At 41.4% G+C, this 16,213-nt stretch overlaps 1 protein-coding gene across 1 annotated transcript in view; it reads left to right on the forward strand.

The window, feature by feature from the left end:
* Positions 1 to 11,574, forward strand: part of ATMIN (ATM interactor) — a 13,826-nt gene extending 2,252 nt beyond the window's left edge. Inside the window, exons 2-4 of the mRNA XM_084811946.1 lie at positions 3,561 to 3,686; positions 5,333 to 5,532; positions 6,352 to 11,574. Coding sequence (XP_084668072.1) covers positions 3,561 to 3,686; positions 5,333 to 5,532; positions 6,352 to 8,173 — 2,148 coding nt within the window. The 3' untranslated portion in view covers positions 8,174 to 11,574. The remainder of the gene's footprint in view (positions 1 to 3,560; positions 3,687 to 5,332; positions 5,533 to 6,351) is intronic.
* Positions 11,575 to 16,213: the final 4,639 nt, after the last annotated feature.

A 16,213-nucleotide genomic window follows, 5' to 3' on the forward strand; every position in this document is an offset into this window, starting at 1 on the left:
TTAATCCATTACCACAAAGAGTCATACAGATGCAAATTCTCAGTGACTCTCAGTCTGCAAGGAAATGCCTTCGGGGGTTCAAAAGGTAGCTACAAAAGTTGCCCACCATTTGAAAGAAAGGCGGTCTCACTAGTCTAAGTTAAGGGGCGGGGGAGGTCTCTCTCTCTCTCTCTCTCTGCTTCTGAGCGCCACTGTTCACACAGGGCCAATCGGGTAGACCGTCTAAGTTCCACCCCGGCCTTCTCCCTCTTGGCTATGCATCTGGCATCTATTAATTCAGACTCCCAAACCCCACCTCTCCCTGTCTGCTGTCTCTAACGGGGGGGGGGGGGGTGAAGAGGGACCCTCCTTCCCAAGCTCGACCTTTGAAACCTGAGGAGCCTGCCTAGCCATGTCTAGACTAGCCTGGGAACATACCTCCCCCATGTCTGGCAGTTCTTCTTCAGAATCTGAACTACTCTCCCACTCCCTGCACTCAGAAACACCCCTAACACTTGCCATCCAGTGCTTTACATCAGAGGTCTTCTTCCATTTCCCACCACCCAGTGATTTACCTCAGAGAGTTTGCCTCACCTCCCTCCAATGACATACCTCAGATATCCTTCCAGTGCTTTGATTGGGAGACCCCCTTTCTTTTCCTCTCGAATGCTTTACCTCTGCAACTCTTTGGAACCCATTACCTGGAGAGGTAGTGGGCTCTCCCACACCGGAGGCATTCAAGATGAAGCTGGACAGCCATCTATCAGGGATGCTTTGATTTGGATTCCTGCATTGAGCAGGGGGATAGCAGGGTTGGAAGGGGCCTACCAGACCATTGAGTCCAACCCCCTGTTCAGTGCAGGAATCCAAGTCAGAGCATCCCTGACAGATGGCTGTTCAGCCTCATCTTGAATGCCTCCAGTGTGGGAGAGCCCACCACCTCCCTCGATGGTCTTACAGGCCCCTTCCAACCCTACTATTCTATGATTCTTTAAGTGCTTTACCTCGGAGACCCCCCTCCCTCTCTCCCTCCAGCAACTTACCTCAGACACTCCTCTAGTGCAGTCAGAGATCTTCTTCCATTTCCCTCCCCCCGGTGATTTACCTGCAAGATCTTGCCTCACCTCCCCCCAATGACTTACCTCAGTGCTTTTATTGGAGACCCCTTTTTTTTCCTCCCTAATGCTTTACCTCAACGTCCGTTTAAGTGCTTTATCTTAGAGGCGCTCCCCCTCCAATGCTTTACCTTGGAGGCCCCCCTTTCCAACTGCTCTCTAATGTTTTACTTCAGAGACCCCGCCAATGCTTTGCCTTGGAGACCCTCTTTCCCTTTCTTTCTCCAGTGATTTGAGCTCAGAGGCCCCCTCCTCCTTCGAGTGACTTAATTGATTTTATTTAAGAGATCATAAGTTGCCCATCAGCAAATCTATTAGGGTGGCAAACAACTAGGATAATAAAAAGATTGATATAAAATTGAATTTAAACAGCATAAAAATTCAACATGACATGCAATTGGTATTGCATATTAAAAAGCCCTGCCAAATAGGAGTGTCTGCTTACCACAAGGACCCCTCCCTTCCAGGTCCCTCCTTACAGTGATTTGTCATAACCAAGGGATGGTGAAGTGGCAACAGCATATACCTTATTGCATCACAGTCCTTCCCTGTGTGGCATAGTGGGCTAACCACTGCACCACACTGTCTCTGTCATAACAGATTGTCAGATTAGGACTAAGGGAACAAGGCGATATGGATTCAAGTTCCTACTCAACCATGAAGCTCATTAGGTGACTTCAGGCCATTCACATACACTCTCAGCCTGACTTATTCCACAGGGTGGTTGTGAGGATAAGATAGGTGTGGGGAGAGCCATGTATGCTACTCTGATCTCCTTGGAGGAAGGTTGAGATAAAAAATGTAATAAATTTAAGCAGCTTTTTTGCTTGTACCTAAAAATCGAAAATATTTTTCATTCCTGGGGATTTATATCTATTACCCTTGCTATTTGTTGCCTGAGGAGTGGGGAAGGCTAAGAACAAAAAAAATCCTAGTCCCTGCTTAAATTGCAGTGTCTTTGGGACCTAATCTTTGGATTCCAGGTTTTAGCATCTACAAGCTGTTTTCCCACACCTTCCCACTCCCTTTTGTGGGGGAAGATAAAAAGAAGTTAAAGAGGAGGCATTGATGTTGAAACTTCCAGCCAGTCTGAGCATTTTTGAAGGGCAAGAAAGCTCTTACCTAAGGTAGCTAGTTTGGGAAGCCTTGGAAGATGAATGTTTGGAAATGCAATTTATATTTTTCCAGAGGAGTAGCCCTGTTAGTCTGTTGCCACAATACTCTTTCTAGCTTTTGCTGCATCTTTTGCTTTATGGCATAAGCTTTCATGGAATACACCTGATGAACTGTACTCCCAAGAAAGCTTATACTGTAATAAACTTGTTGGTCATTAAGGTGCCTCAAGACTCTTCATCATTCTAATTCATAAAGGAACCTCACATTAAAAAACTAATGTTCTGCACCCATGCAGCTCAGATTCTTTGCTAAGGAAGGCCAAATCCTACCACTTGTATAAGCTAGGCAAATCTGCAATAATTACTTTGCATAACATTCTGGTTCTTCCAGTTGCAGGGGCAAGGAGCTGGGGCAAGGCAAGTGAACTGTGGATTAGTATGTTGTCTGATCGCAGCACGTTTTCCGCAGGGTGGGTTAGTATGTTATCTGAACATACCCAGGGTGGCTTGTTAACCACCCTGAACAACCCAGCAACAAACCATGGGTTCTCAAGTTGGCTTGTTTGAGAAAATAAGCCCCACTTCATGGTTACACAGCCACCCTGGCTCTGTTCAGACAACACGTTAACCCACAGTTCAACAAACAACCCATGTTCAACCACTGAGTGTGGGTTAGTGTGTTGTATGAACAGCTCCTTTTACTTTGAAATATTTGGTTCTAAATGGGTACAGGGTAAAAGTTTAGTATAGTGTTTACTGTAGCATATTTCCAGTTACTCAGCAGCTGCTTTTGGATTATCATATCTTGGCTTAATAAGTCAAGACATGAATGACCCAGGAGAAGATTGCAAAGCCATCTCCATCAGTCTTGAACTCTGGTTCCAAAGAAGCCAGGATCTCAAAGCAACTTTAAACCATGGCTTAAGTTGCGGCTTGTTCCGAACCTGGTGCCCATATTTCTTCGTTCGGATATAACAGGGAAGTATGGCTAATTGAAAACTACCTGGCTTTTTCCAGTATGCCAAAGGGGGAAGGGGTGGCATGATGACAGAGCAGATGGGCAAAAGGCTCGTGCATATCTCAGCTTGTTAAGATGAGATGATTGTCCAAATCAGGCCAGTGAATGATCAGGACCTTTAATCTAGTAAATTGGAGTGACTTGGGATGGAATCTACCATGAGGCTTGCTTCTGTAGGAGTAAGTTCCCACCATTATGGGAACTTCCCATTCCCACCTTGTGTTTAAGTGTCAAGCCAAACAAGGTGCTGAATACAGAAAAGCTTCATTTGTCTTCCAGATATTTTTAAACTCCAAACATTTGCTTCTTTTTAATAATATTCTGCTTCTTCAGGATGGAAAAATAAATTCTGCAATAAGGAAAGACTTGAAAACACCACAGAAATACTACTGCTGTCCTATTGAAGGTTGTCCTAGAGGGCCAGAAAGGCCTTTTTCACAATTTTCACTTGTAAGGCAGGTATGTATCTTTACTTTGTTTAATAGAACAAAATAAGTGAATTCTGGATACAGCACAGAGAACATTTTTTAAAAGAACTTTTATCTTTCTGAATTTGAATCTGCGTATTTTGAGATCAGTTTTTAATTGTCAATTAGATACTGGTTATGATATCAGTATGTTGGGAAAGAGCTATCTTATGGAACTGGAAAGTGCGTAGTTTCATTGTGAGTCTACTGTATGCCACTCTTTTAGTAGAAAATGTACTTGTTGAATGAGTTGAATAATTGATTAGTGGTGTTAAGTCAATGTGATCCAAATTAGCAGAGATATACTGTAGCTGGAAGTGAAAGCAAGAAATGGAAGAAATATTTTGCTCTGGATTTCTGAGTAGTTATTTCAGATATTGATTTGACTTACTCCTCTGTGAAAGGCACTCCTTCACTAGAAGTCCAGAACAATGTAAAGCTTATAATGGCCTGTCTAGATTAGTGCAGACATGAGCTATTAACTTCATTCAGAATGAAGAGTGTAAAAAGAGTTGTGTTGGATCAGACTAAACACCAGTCTAGTCCAGCGTTCTGTCTCTACAACAGCCAACCAGATATCTTATTAGAAGCCCACAGCAGGACATGAGCATGAGAGCATCCTCCTGTTCCCCAGCAATTGGTATTCAGAGACATAGTGTCTCTGATACTAACTAGTAGCCACTGATAGGATTATCCTCCATGAAATTGTCTAATCCCCTTTTAAAGCATTCAAAATGGTAGCCATCTTAATGGTAGCAAATTCCATAGTTTAACTGTGTATTATGTGAGGAAGTACTTCCTTTTTTGGATACCGAATCTCTCATCATTCAGCTTCATTGGAGGACCCCAGGTTCTAGTATTATGAGAGAGGGAGAAAAATGTTTCCCTCCCCACTTTGTCCACACCAATGCATAATTTTATACAGCTCTATTATGTCCCTCCCTTACTTACTTTTTTCCTAAGACAAAGAGCCCCAAACATTGTAATTTCCTCATACGTGAGTTGCTCCAGCCCCTTGATTATTTTGGTTGCCTTTTTCTGCCTCTTTTCCAGCTCTAAAGGAGAATGAGTGACAGAGGTCTGAATCTTCCAACAAGTGCATTCTCTAATTTGTAGTATCTTTTGGAAACTAAGCTTGTTAGAGTGACAGTAAGTGCAGTTGTATTCAAGTGAGTTGCAAGACTTGCTTGGATTCCAGTGGAGCCATAAAGCACAGGTAGGCTTTTATCCCATGTCCTAACCATTTTGTGTTACTTAGGCAAAAAAATCCCCGAAAGCATTCCCCAAAGATGGTTTGAAAAAGCACCAAAAAATTACAGAAAATGTTACTTAATAGCCTACTTAAAAATTGATGGACAAGGCATGAACTTAATAGCAGTGTGTCTCAAACATGGCTCCACTTTGTCCTGTTAAGGAACAGCTATAGCTCAGTGGTAGAGCCCCTGCTTTCCATGCAGAAGGTCCCAGGTTCATCCCTGGCATCTCCAGGTAGGGCTGGGGAAGACTTCTGTCTGAAACCCTGGAGAGCCACTGCCAGTCAGTGTAGATAGTACTGACCTAGATGGACCAATGGTCTGTCTCAGTATAAGCAGCTTCCTATGCTCCTATGACATGCCTGGTTTATTTCATGTATTTCAGCATTTTATGAAAATGCATGCTGAAAAGAAGCATAAATGTGATAAATGTAGCAATTCCTATGGTACCATATGGGATCTAAAGCGACATATTGAGGATTGCGGCAAGACTTTCCAGTGTACTTGTGGATGCCCCTATGCCAGCAGAACAGCGTTGTTGTCTCATATTTATAGGACACAGCATGAGATCCCTGTTGAACACAGGTAAGGGTGACATCTTTCATTTGTTAACTTGTTCCTGTATCTACGCACATTAACCTTAAGAGGTGGGGGGAACAGATGGATTCTAGCATCTGCATGAAGATCACTGCTTCTCTTTTCCTCTCAGTTTTCCTTAAAAAATTTCTGCTGACAACATAATGAGCATGGATTTCTCCAGGCTTTGTACAATCAAGCATCAATTATCAAACATGTTGCCACGAACACAATGTATTCTCTTTGAACAACTTACCAATTCAGGGTGCTGCCCATTGTATTCCTGTTAAAGGAGAAAACATAACTGCTGCTTCATCAAAATGCTTAACGTAATAGGCTTGTGAATGTTGAATGCAGTTAATGAGAGATCAGTATTAGACTGTGGTTCTGCAGTGCAAAATTTCCTATTAGGTCAGCATTTCTGGCTGCTTAAACTGTATTATATTTTGCATTTCTTAATTGAATAATCTAGGCCCAGTGTAGGAGATACTTGATTTCTTTGCCCAGTAATGAACATAAACATGATTTCAGCTTAGTATTGCCTTTTAATTCCAATTTCTTACCATTTGATTTTTTTCTAAATATGTTTTCAAAGCAAACAATTCTCATTACTTTAAAACTGGGACTTTGTTTTAGAAATGGAAAGAGTGGCAGAACTTCTTAATGGAAATCTTCCCTTACTGATTTCTGTCTTTCCCAGACTGGCTGCAGTAAGGCTGGGATGGGATATATGCTTCCATATTCATGGCACTTACCTTGATTTGGAGGGAATGGGGGAGACTGTGCTATACTTGAATCCAGTTGTTAAGGATTTATTAATGTTTACAGGGATCCACCTAGTAAGAAAAGGAAAATTGGAACTTCAGTATCAAGTCAGCTGCTGGGGGAGAAAGTTAAAGACGCTTCTGCCAGTGTCCACAGCAGATGTACTAGCACTAAAGACTTGGAGACCTCTGAGATCAAATCAGCAGCTTCCTTTGAAGACTCCAGCCGTTCCTATACCACTAAGCAAACACAAACACAGCCAAAAAATGCACCAAAGTTGCTTCTCCCAAAGCCAAAAGTGGCTTTGGTTAAACTTCCTGTAATGCAGCTTACTCATTTGCCTATCTTTGTATCAGCGCCAGACTCTTCTGTCAAACCTGTTGTAGTTGCTGTTGATGACAAAGGCTCTGTCATGAGTACTGTTCACTTGATGCCTCTGCCAGTAGGAATTGTGATGCCTGCACTAGAGACTGAAAATCTTGCATTTAAAGACACCCTGAGCCTTCCAAAACCCAAAAATACTGGCAGCATTGAGCCAGTCAGCACAGGTATCCAGGTCAATTTGAGTAAAGTTACATCGAATAATACAATTCATGGTCTAGAGGCTATATGCTACAAGAACGGAATTTGTTCCACAAATGTACAAACTGACTTATCTTATATTTCACAGAACTTTGTGCCCTCTGCAGCCTGGACGCCTGATTCCTCAGTGTCCTCTTGTTCTCAAACAGACCTGACATTCAGTTCACAAGTTTTGTTGCCAATTAGTGTACAGACACAGACTCTGTTGCCCAGTTCAAAGCTGACTTCCTCCATTGCTGCTCAGACAGATACACTTGCACAGTCTTGCTTTCAGTCATGTGGAATTTCCCGGGAGACTCAAACGAGTAGGTCACAGAAAGGTATTGATGAGAGAGTACAAATGGACCAGGCTGTAATGTGCAGTGACATTTTTGATAGCGTTAGTTCATTTAATGATTCAAACTCAGTGGTGCTTCCAGGGAGCAATTTGATGTCTGCAGGCCTGGGTCAAAGTTTGCTACAAAGAGGAAGCTGCAAATCTTTGAGTCAGGACACCAGGTGTGAGCCGATCATCAACTTCAGTGCACAGAATAGTATTCTCCCACAGCATGTTATGACAGACAATCAGACCCAAACAATGGAGTTACTGAATGATCTTGAAACTATTTTTTCAAGTAATACAGCAGGTCAGTCGTTGGATAACCGTAGTCTTTTAACAGATACTAACTCTAATTCTAGCACCCCCCTCCCATCTGGCCCTACACAGAACTCAGGAATAGATTTTGACATAGAGGATTTCTTTACAGCTTCAAATATCCAAACTCAGACAGAAGAGACTGAACTTGGTAACTTGAATTCTGAGCCAGTCTTGGAATCGCTAGATATTGAAACTCAAACAGATTTATTTTCAGATGCCACACAATCCTATACCTGCAGAGGTAATCCCAATTTCTTAGGCTTGGAGATGTTTGACACGCAGACCCAGACAGACTTAAATTTCTTTTTAGATAGCCCCTATCTGCCCTTGGGGAGCATCTTGAAGCAGTCCACCTTTTCTGTGAGCACAGACTCTTCTGATACAGAAACACAGACAGAAGTGCAGTTTCCTGAGAGAAATGCCTCTAATCAAATGGTAGAGAGCAAAGTCCAGCTGAATTGTGCCGAAACACAGACCATGGATAGCTGCTTTGAAACTCTAGGCAGCTTATTCCTTACCAGCAATGAGACTCAGACAGCTATGGATGACTTTCTGTTGGCTGACTTGGCCTGGAATACAATGGAGTCGCAGTTCAGTTCAGTAGAAACACAGACTTGTGCAGAATTGTGCTCTTTGTTTCAGAGTTCTGAAAAAGCAAGCCATTGAGTGTGGTTCTCAAACTCTGTCTTATCTGAGGATTAAGTTATGTGTGGGTAGGAGAAACTGACATTGACCTTAGCCCTGCTGAATGTAATTAACCATATATAGTTGGTTTACAAACCTTGTCATACTTTAAGGTACTTCAACTGTTGTGTGTTGTTACTAATATGGACCCTGTGTGGGTATGTTCATTATAGTGTGTTAGTGTATGTTTGAACACTTCATAACTGATTGTTCTCTGGAGCCAGCCTCAGCTATATTGAGTTGCATTTTTGAAAACCAGAATTTTCATTTGTAGTCTTCAGTCATGTCTGCACTCTGAACTTGACACTAAGGCTGCAATCCTTTACTCAGTAAGAAGCCCCATTGAACAAAGTAGAACTGAGTAGAACTTCAGACGTAGGATTGCACTGTATTATTTTAAAAGATTGGACCAAAAGCTAGGGTTTTTTTTTTAATTCTGAGTCATTCCCCAAATCCTGAATGTCATCATTTTCTTCTTCTTGTCGTTCCTTGTATTTGAGTTGGTTGTCACAATTTACCTATAAGGGGGTTACATCATGGTTGTGCCCATTAGTTCCTATACATTCACCTTTCAGCATAATTTGACATAAGTCCTGTTCAGGTGTCAAGCCTGAACAGGGTGTGTAAACTCATGTAAGGGGCATGTGGAAATGTGGATGCTGGCCCCACCCCCTCGGCCTAAGATCTGACGAGGGTTGTACCTCAGTGCTGCACTGTTAGGGACTCAGGAGGTGGGGCCATCATGGACAGAGATGTAGGGATGGGGACAGCATACACAGCTTAACACCTGAAACAGGCTATAGGCTAACAGGTTTGCAAGACTGTATTTGTAAACCTGAAGTAGTATGTCAGTTGCTGGATTATTTAGTGTGCGGTTCTAAGAAATGCAATCAACGTATATGAACCAGTTGTTTTTTCTGGTTTCTAATACTTCATATAGCATAAGTCAAGCTTTGTAGGGCAGGAAAATAACTGAATCATGAATCTTACCATGTTATCCAAAAATCCATATACTTTGTGTTTTAAAATGGGGAAATCTCATGGATTTAATTTGATAATTGATTTAATTGTCTTGAAACAGTGTCTGCAATCTGGTACAGTTTCAGTTCTGAACTCTTGCCAGATCTCACAGTTCTAGGAGGCAGTTTGGAAATGAGCTCTCTTGCTCTCAAAATTTATACCAAATAAGGAAAGGAGGGAGGGCACCAATGCAGAAATAAGAGGAGCCCTCAGCAACTCTTCTTCAAAGACACAAGTTGAAACTGTCTCGTGTTCTGTCCAAGACCACTTTGTTTTAACCAGTATCTCTGAAATGCATTGGTCTAAATTATTTCCAGTTGCACCTTTTGGAGGTCTCTCGTTTCCTTCCTTTTTTAAATCTGTCTTCAGCTGTTGTCAGACAATTACTTTGGAAATGTAGCTAGCTGTAAGGCAAGCCATAAAAAATGAGATTCTATCATATTAGAACAAGATCACTAAGTAGCTCTCCTACCAGCTAATAAAGAAAGTTGTTCAGAGCACCAGATAACTTGTGTGCAACAGCAGCCCTTAACCAAAGACCTTACACACTCATGGACAATATTTGTGGTGAGTAAATTCTCTGAATTCCAGTTAAGCCCCAAGCTTCTCCAAGAACCATTGCCACTTTCAAAGGCCAAAAACAGTGGAGGCTGTGGCCATCATTCAATTCGTGCTGGTAACAGCCTACCATCATAGATATATCAGTTCTCCCCAAACTGATTTGTGTTTTGCCTTTTCTTATTATCACTGTGCAGAGTCTGAACTGTTAGCAACTGCTCAGTATTTCCACTGATGTTCTCCAGAAAAATTATATTGGTTGTTTTTGTTGTTGTTATTTGTTCAATAGGAATGATACTTTGCATTGGATATCTGCTTTCTACATTAATCGTGTACGGGGCTTATCTCCCCCAGTGTTCGGGTTTTTTTGGCAGAATTGTGTTTTTCTTAGATTGCCTTGGAAGTACATCTGGAAAGAGAACTTGTGACTGGACCATATATGTAGAGAGCACTCTTGGTATGTGCCAGCTGATTACTTCAGCCAAAGAGTGGCAAGTGGATTTCAGGTTGATGCAGGTTATTCTTCACAGTTGTATGGCACACCCTTCACATAATGCCTTGGTTGATGCTGTTTAACAGCTGAAAGAGCTGAAGGACTCAGATGAAATATAGTTTTGTCAGTGGACAAAACACCTGGCAACAGTGGAGTGTGAGCACATTGTGTATATATACACCTATGTATATCATGCAAGTTGTTTTGATCTAAAGGTAATTGCAGGTCCATGGAGGTTTTGCTATACTTTCATGGTCACAGGAATGAAACTCCCAAGGTTTTATTATACACTTGGCCCGTTGTCAGAATACACTACAAAAACTTAAATCCCCCTGAAGCATGGTGCAGTGCTTCTGATTTCAGTGCCAAGCTAGTGTGGTGTAGCTTGCTGAGGTGTACAGCCTGGTAGTTGCAGTGCAGAATGCAGTGGCCTTGATGCACTTTTGACAAAAAATGCTAGTAGGCACCTTGAAATGGATCTGAGTAGTATGTCTGTGCTTGGAGGATATCCCCAAGTACTCAGGCGCTAGTGTGAGTGTGTGAGTGTGTGTGTGTGTGTGTGTGTTTATGAAGCTCTTAAAACAGGCAGCTGTCCTTCTGTTTCAAAAATGTAGTACCACTGATGCAGTGGAGATCATGTTGGTATATAATGCCCTCAAGTTGGTGATAGTCTTTAGCTATTTGTAGATATGAATTACTTCCAGCACTGGTGCTGCAGTTTGACATTTGGATCCTGTGTTTTTACAGTATCATATCCCAGATGCAGTGCTTCTGCAATAGCTAATGTTGAATTGCGGGTGGGGGTGGAGAGGAATGTTTCACACTCCTTTGGGGTGCATAAAGTAGACTTAAATGCTCTCCACAACTTTATGTACAAAGCTGTCACACTTTTTAAAGCATTTTTTCAAGAATGATAAAACTGTTGCATTCCCCCCCTTTTGGCTGTCTCACTTTCCAGCAATAGAAAGCCAAGAATATATTTGGTAAAGAGAAACTGCCTTGGTGATAAGCAGCTCAGTCATATTGCAGAAAAGGCCTAATTCCAGGGAGTCTATCATCCTCTAAAACAGGACAACAAAGTTGGGGGGAGGGTCATGTGGTCCATGGACCATGTGTTGCCCACTCCTGCTCTGAAAGGATGCCAGGAGGAAATCTTGAGCCTGTTCTAGAAATGGATCTCATAACATTTTGTTCTTTTGGGTTCCCCACCACCACTTGACACTTTATGGAACCAGAGTGTTGCTCCAGTTGTAATTTTCTGAACATAATCCTTCTGTGATATTAATATGAGCTCATTAAAGGGAGTTTGATGCATGAGTTACTGCCTCAGTCTTTGATTATTCCAGTTACCAGGTCCTTTCTAGCAAATAGTGTATCCTGCTTGCTAGTGAGGAGTGATCACCAGATGTGAATTTTTAAAAAGTGGTTTTTATTCATATGTTTAGCAAAACTAACATGACTTGGGCACAGAAGCCTTAGTTGTCTGAGAGGATTGTTACAGGAAGGTAAGTTTCTGTAAGCATGAGCCACCTAACCTGAATAGAGGTTGAGACACAGATCCTTATTCTGAGCTGGAGATTATCCCTTGTTAGATCTAAACCATCAAGCCCTTCAAAAAAGACCCATTGCACTCAATGTATTCTTGTCAAAAGCAAACTAAAAATGTCTTAAGAGTACTGATTATTAATCTACTTTATAGAAAAAGATGATAAAATACCAAGTGATCTACTTTTGGTTTTGGTTCTAATCCTAATTGCTGTAATACTTGGAAGGCCTGTTTCTCCCAACCTCATAGATACAGTTATATAGGGATAATCTTGAATGATGCCTACATATCATTCAGCATATATGCTTCATATAGACAACATATCTTTTAACAGCCCTAACTTAAGTCCTAACTGATCTGCCAGCTTTTACTAAGGGAACTTCCTCACCCTTAAATTCTTCATGGGTTTTTTTCTTTTGGTTTTTCAATTAAGGGTCAGAATTAAGTAGGTCTGAAAAAGAACCAGATTCATTTTTAGACAATGAACATTAATGCAGTCCTACAAATTACTACCCCCTTGAGGCAATCAGCAAACAACCTCTACAAGTAGCTGCATGACAAACTGTTTCTCCCTGAGTTTCATTACTTAGTTTCCCACACTACTTCAAGAAAGCTATCCCAGTTGTCAGTCTTGGGTATTTTCATACCCTTCATTTATGGGACAGTAGCTCTTTAAAAGGTAAGAATAAAAGAGAATTCATCCATAGCCACTGTAGTACAGCCTTCCCCAACCTGTTGCTTTCAGATGTTTTGGATGTCAACCCTCATCAGCACCAGCCAGCTTGGTCAATGGCCAGGAATGCTGGGAGTTATGTCCCACCAGATTTGGGAAGGCTGCTGTAGTAGGACTTGTAAGAGCAAATGCATTAGTCCTGTTTGCGCTAGCTGCCAGTTCTGACTGATTGACAGGATGGAGTGGCGGAAGAGGGTAAACAGGCAGGAAATAGGCAACAACAGCATTCTCAATATTTACAAAGCTATTAAACTTTTCTTGAATATCATTTTGCACCACAAAACAGCAAAACTTAAAATCTTAAGGTAAACCACTAAAGATTTTGGTGTGTTCATTAATGTAATGGGAGTGTCCATTTAAAAGACCAAGGCTGGTATTTTATTTCACTGTTTGCTAATTTGCAAAGAAAATTCCCTTTAAGAATGTGTGTGTATATACACATACAGTCTCTCCTCCTCTCTCTCACCCACACACACACACCACTTTGACTGCAAAGTTGAGGTGACCTTCAATGGATTTTCACATGAAACTGATCCTGCTGTAATCCCTGCATGCTTCCTTGGGAGTTTGGACTTGTTTCTGAGTAAATGTATGATTGTGTTGTGGATAAACCTGTATCTGGGCTGTATAAACTGCAGGTAGGTAGTAAACTACTATGTTCCAGTCTCTCTAACAGCTCGTTTTCTATGGAGAGGGAATTATTTGTAGGAAGAATCATTCAGTCACATCAGCTCCAGGTTGAAGTAATACGCCCTAGGCACAGCTTGACCATCTCATGCAAAAGCTGATCTTTTGAACGGCATCTTCTTGTCCACTGCACATTGTGTGAAGAAACAGTGAAAATGATTGGATTCACCAAGTTTATCCATTAGGACTATCAGTACTTGGTCATGAGGATGAAAGGTCTGGGTGACACCATGATGAACTCCAGCACCACCCTTCTTTGTCATTGTTTTCTGAATCCAAATCATGCACTTTATGAACAGTTTTTGAAAGAAAATGACACAGGATGGTTGTTTCCTCCCTCTTGTTTAGGGAATAAATTATATTTTGTCACTCAGGAGTAGGGGAAGGGAGCAGGTGTGCTGTAGGAATCTTGAGTAAAATACAGTTGTGGCCTGTTACTTTTAAGGAGCCTGTCATATGATCATTACAGTTGAGATCTGTCTGGAAGTGCACAAGAGCAAATACTTCATTCTTGTCTGACAGTGATAACTTTCTGCCAAGCTTTGGGAGTACAGTAATCCTCTTTTCCTAGAGAAGGATGGGTTTTTTCCTCCTTTGTGCTCACTTTGCTAAAGATCTGATTGGTCTGCTACCAATCTGTTCTTTACAGTGCTGCAAGCCTCCTATTTTGCTCTTCGATACAGCCATGCTTGCTTGCAGGACGCTCATCAAGATGAAATGCCAAAGACCACATGTTACACATGCATGCAGTGACATTTTAGAACTCCTAGAGTAAGTAAACACCCCAAACCCAATATAAACGTGCAGTTTCTTCCGCTTTTAGACAGTAGTAAAATGATAAAACAGACTTCTCTCTGTGCATTAAATGTTTGCACACACAACAGCATGCACTGAATTGCAAATAGTGTGAGGTTTAAACAACTGAACTCTTACCCTGAATGAAGTTGTTCAGCATAAGGTCACAAATGTATGTGATGAAACATGTATGTTGTAATGACAAATGAACAAATAAATGTTTGCCTTATCACACCAGTTGTCCTGCCTTTTATTTCACACAATGAAATTGTTAATTATATACTCTAGTCTTTGTTCTTTCCTTTGTTCTGTACTTGTCTTTTCTTAGTTGGACCTGGAAAACGGGTTATACTATGAAAAATTCTGCATACGTGGTAGTTCCAACAGATTTTTAGAAACTGACTTAACTTACTGCTACACTTTCACTTGTCTGGTGGGGTGGAGACAGAAAAAGTTTGCCTTCTGTGAAATAGATTTTTGTTGGTGTTGAAAACTGGGTGTTAAGAGGAGTTCAGTGTGTTTCTGCCTTGTACCCAGTCTTTGGGGCTTTGCTTGTTCTTTGTGATTAGCTACGCCTCCAGCTTAAGGTGGTGCCCAGGGTCCATTCTCAAATTGCCAAATCTGCCTATGGGCCCAAAAAGGTTGCCTACCCCTGGAATATGGTTATCCCTGCGGCAAGAGGTTTGCAAGTGATGGACCATTACCATGGAAGGAAGTGTAGTCATGCTGACTTTCTTTTTAAAAGGGCTATGCAAGTGTTCCCATACAGGGGTGCAGAATCTCTTTCAGGCCAAGGGCTGAATTCCATTTTGGAGAAGTTCTCAGGGACCATGTTCCAGTGGTGGGCAGGGCTGAAGACAGGCAGGGCCCAAAATACCAGCATATTTTATCTTAAAGCTCTTGTTGTTAGTGACCAGGTGAGGCATTTCAACCTTTTGGAATGGGGAAACTACACAGAAGCCAGGGAAACCACCAAATGATCCATAATGTCTGTAAAGGGACTGGTACATTTGTCTACAGGTGGTAGTTAAGTTCTTTGGTAGAAGCATTTGGGACAAAAGCTTCACAGAAATCAACAATATAACCAAAATAACATTGCTAAGGCTCCAATATTATGCAGTTCTTGGTATTTTTCCATTCTATACTACATAAAGACTTTGTTTTATATACTGCCAGTCCATTTCCAGGCCCGATTCAAAGTGCTGGTATTAGCATTTAAAGCCCTTAACGGCTTGGGGCCAGGTTATCTGAAGGATCGCCGCCTCCCATATATGCCTGCCCGGACCTTAAAATCATCATCAGCTTGAGATCACCCTTCTCCGTGAGCCCCTGCCAAAGGAAGTGAGGCGGGTGGCTACTAGGAGGAGGGCTTTTTCTGCTGTGGCACCCCGGCTCTGGAATGAGCTCCCTAGTGAGCTTCGCCTGGCACCTACATCGTATACCTTTCGGCGCCAAGTGAAGACCTTTTTATTTTTCCAGGCATTAGCATTTTAGCTTTCTAGACTTTTATCTTTGCTGTTTTAAATCTGTATTTTAAACTCCTGCACTGCTGCTATGTTTTATGGTGGTTGTATTGTTACACTGTGGTTTTAATGTTCCATATATTTTAAATGGTTTTATTGTGTGCTGTTTGGTTTTAATTTTTGTGAACTGCCCAGAGAGCTTCGACTATTGGGCAGTATAGAAATGAAATGAAATGGGGGGGGGGGATTTTTTTTACACTTTTTAGCAGCAGCAAGAGTAATAATTACAACCTGTTGGAAAAGTTCAGCAGTGTTCTCTATGGAGGCTTGCTTTAAGGGACAAATGTATTTGCCACATGATGGTCATTAGGGGTCTTGCAAAAACTGAAGTAGTATAGTATTCATGTTTGTGGTATGTCATAAGATTTTGTAACTTGATTTTGTGATTCTGTACTCTGTTCATCCTAACTAAATTTAAACTCTGTTTGATTTCTTTAAAAGTTTTGGACTGTGTTTAGCTTGAGTTCACGCCACTGGAAATTTCTATATTAAAAATAATACATTATTTCTTAAAGGTCCACAAAATGCAGTGGGCATTGGGTGGTGAGGGCTTGTTAATCATCAGATGAGAGATTCGGGTCATCTCTAGTAGATACCTTTGATATTTGCACAACTGCAATTCTGCACAATGTGTTGGGGTGGAGAAGAAAGTAATAATTTATTCCTT

The sequence above is a fragment of the Heloderma suspectum genome, chromosome 8, assembly GCF_057233095.1.
Source record: "Heloderma suspectum isolate Gila_16-S chromosome 8, 16-S_ref, whole genome shotgun sequence".
NCBI lineage: Eukaryota > Metazoa > Chordata > Lepidosauria > Squamata > Helodermatidae > Heloderma > Heloderma suspectum.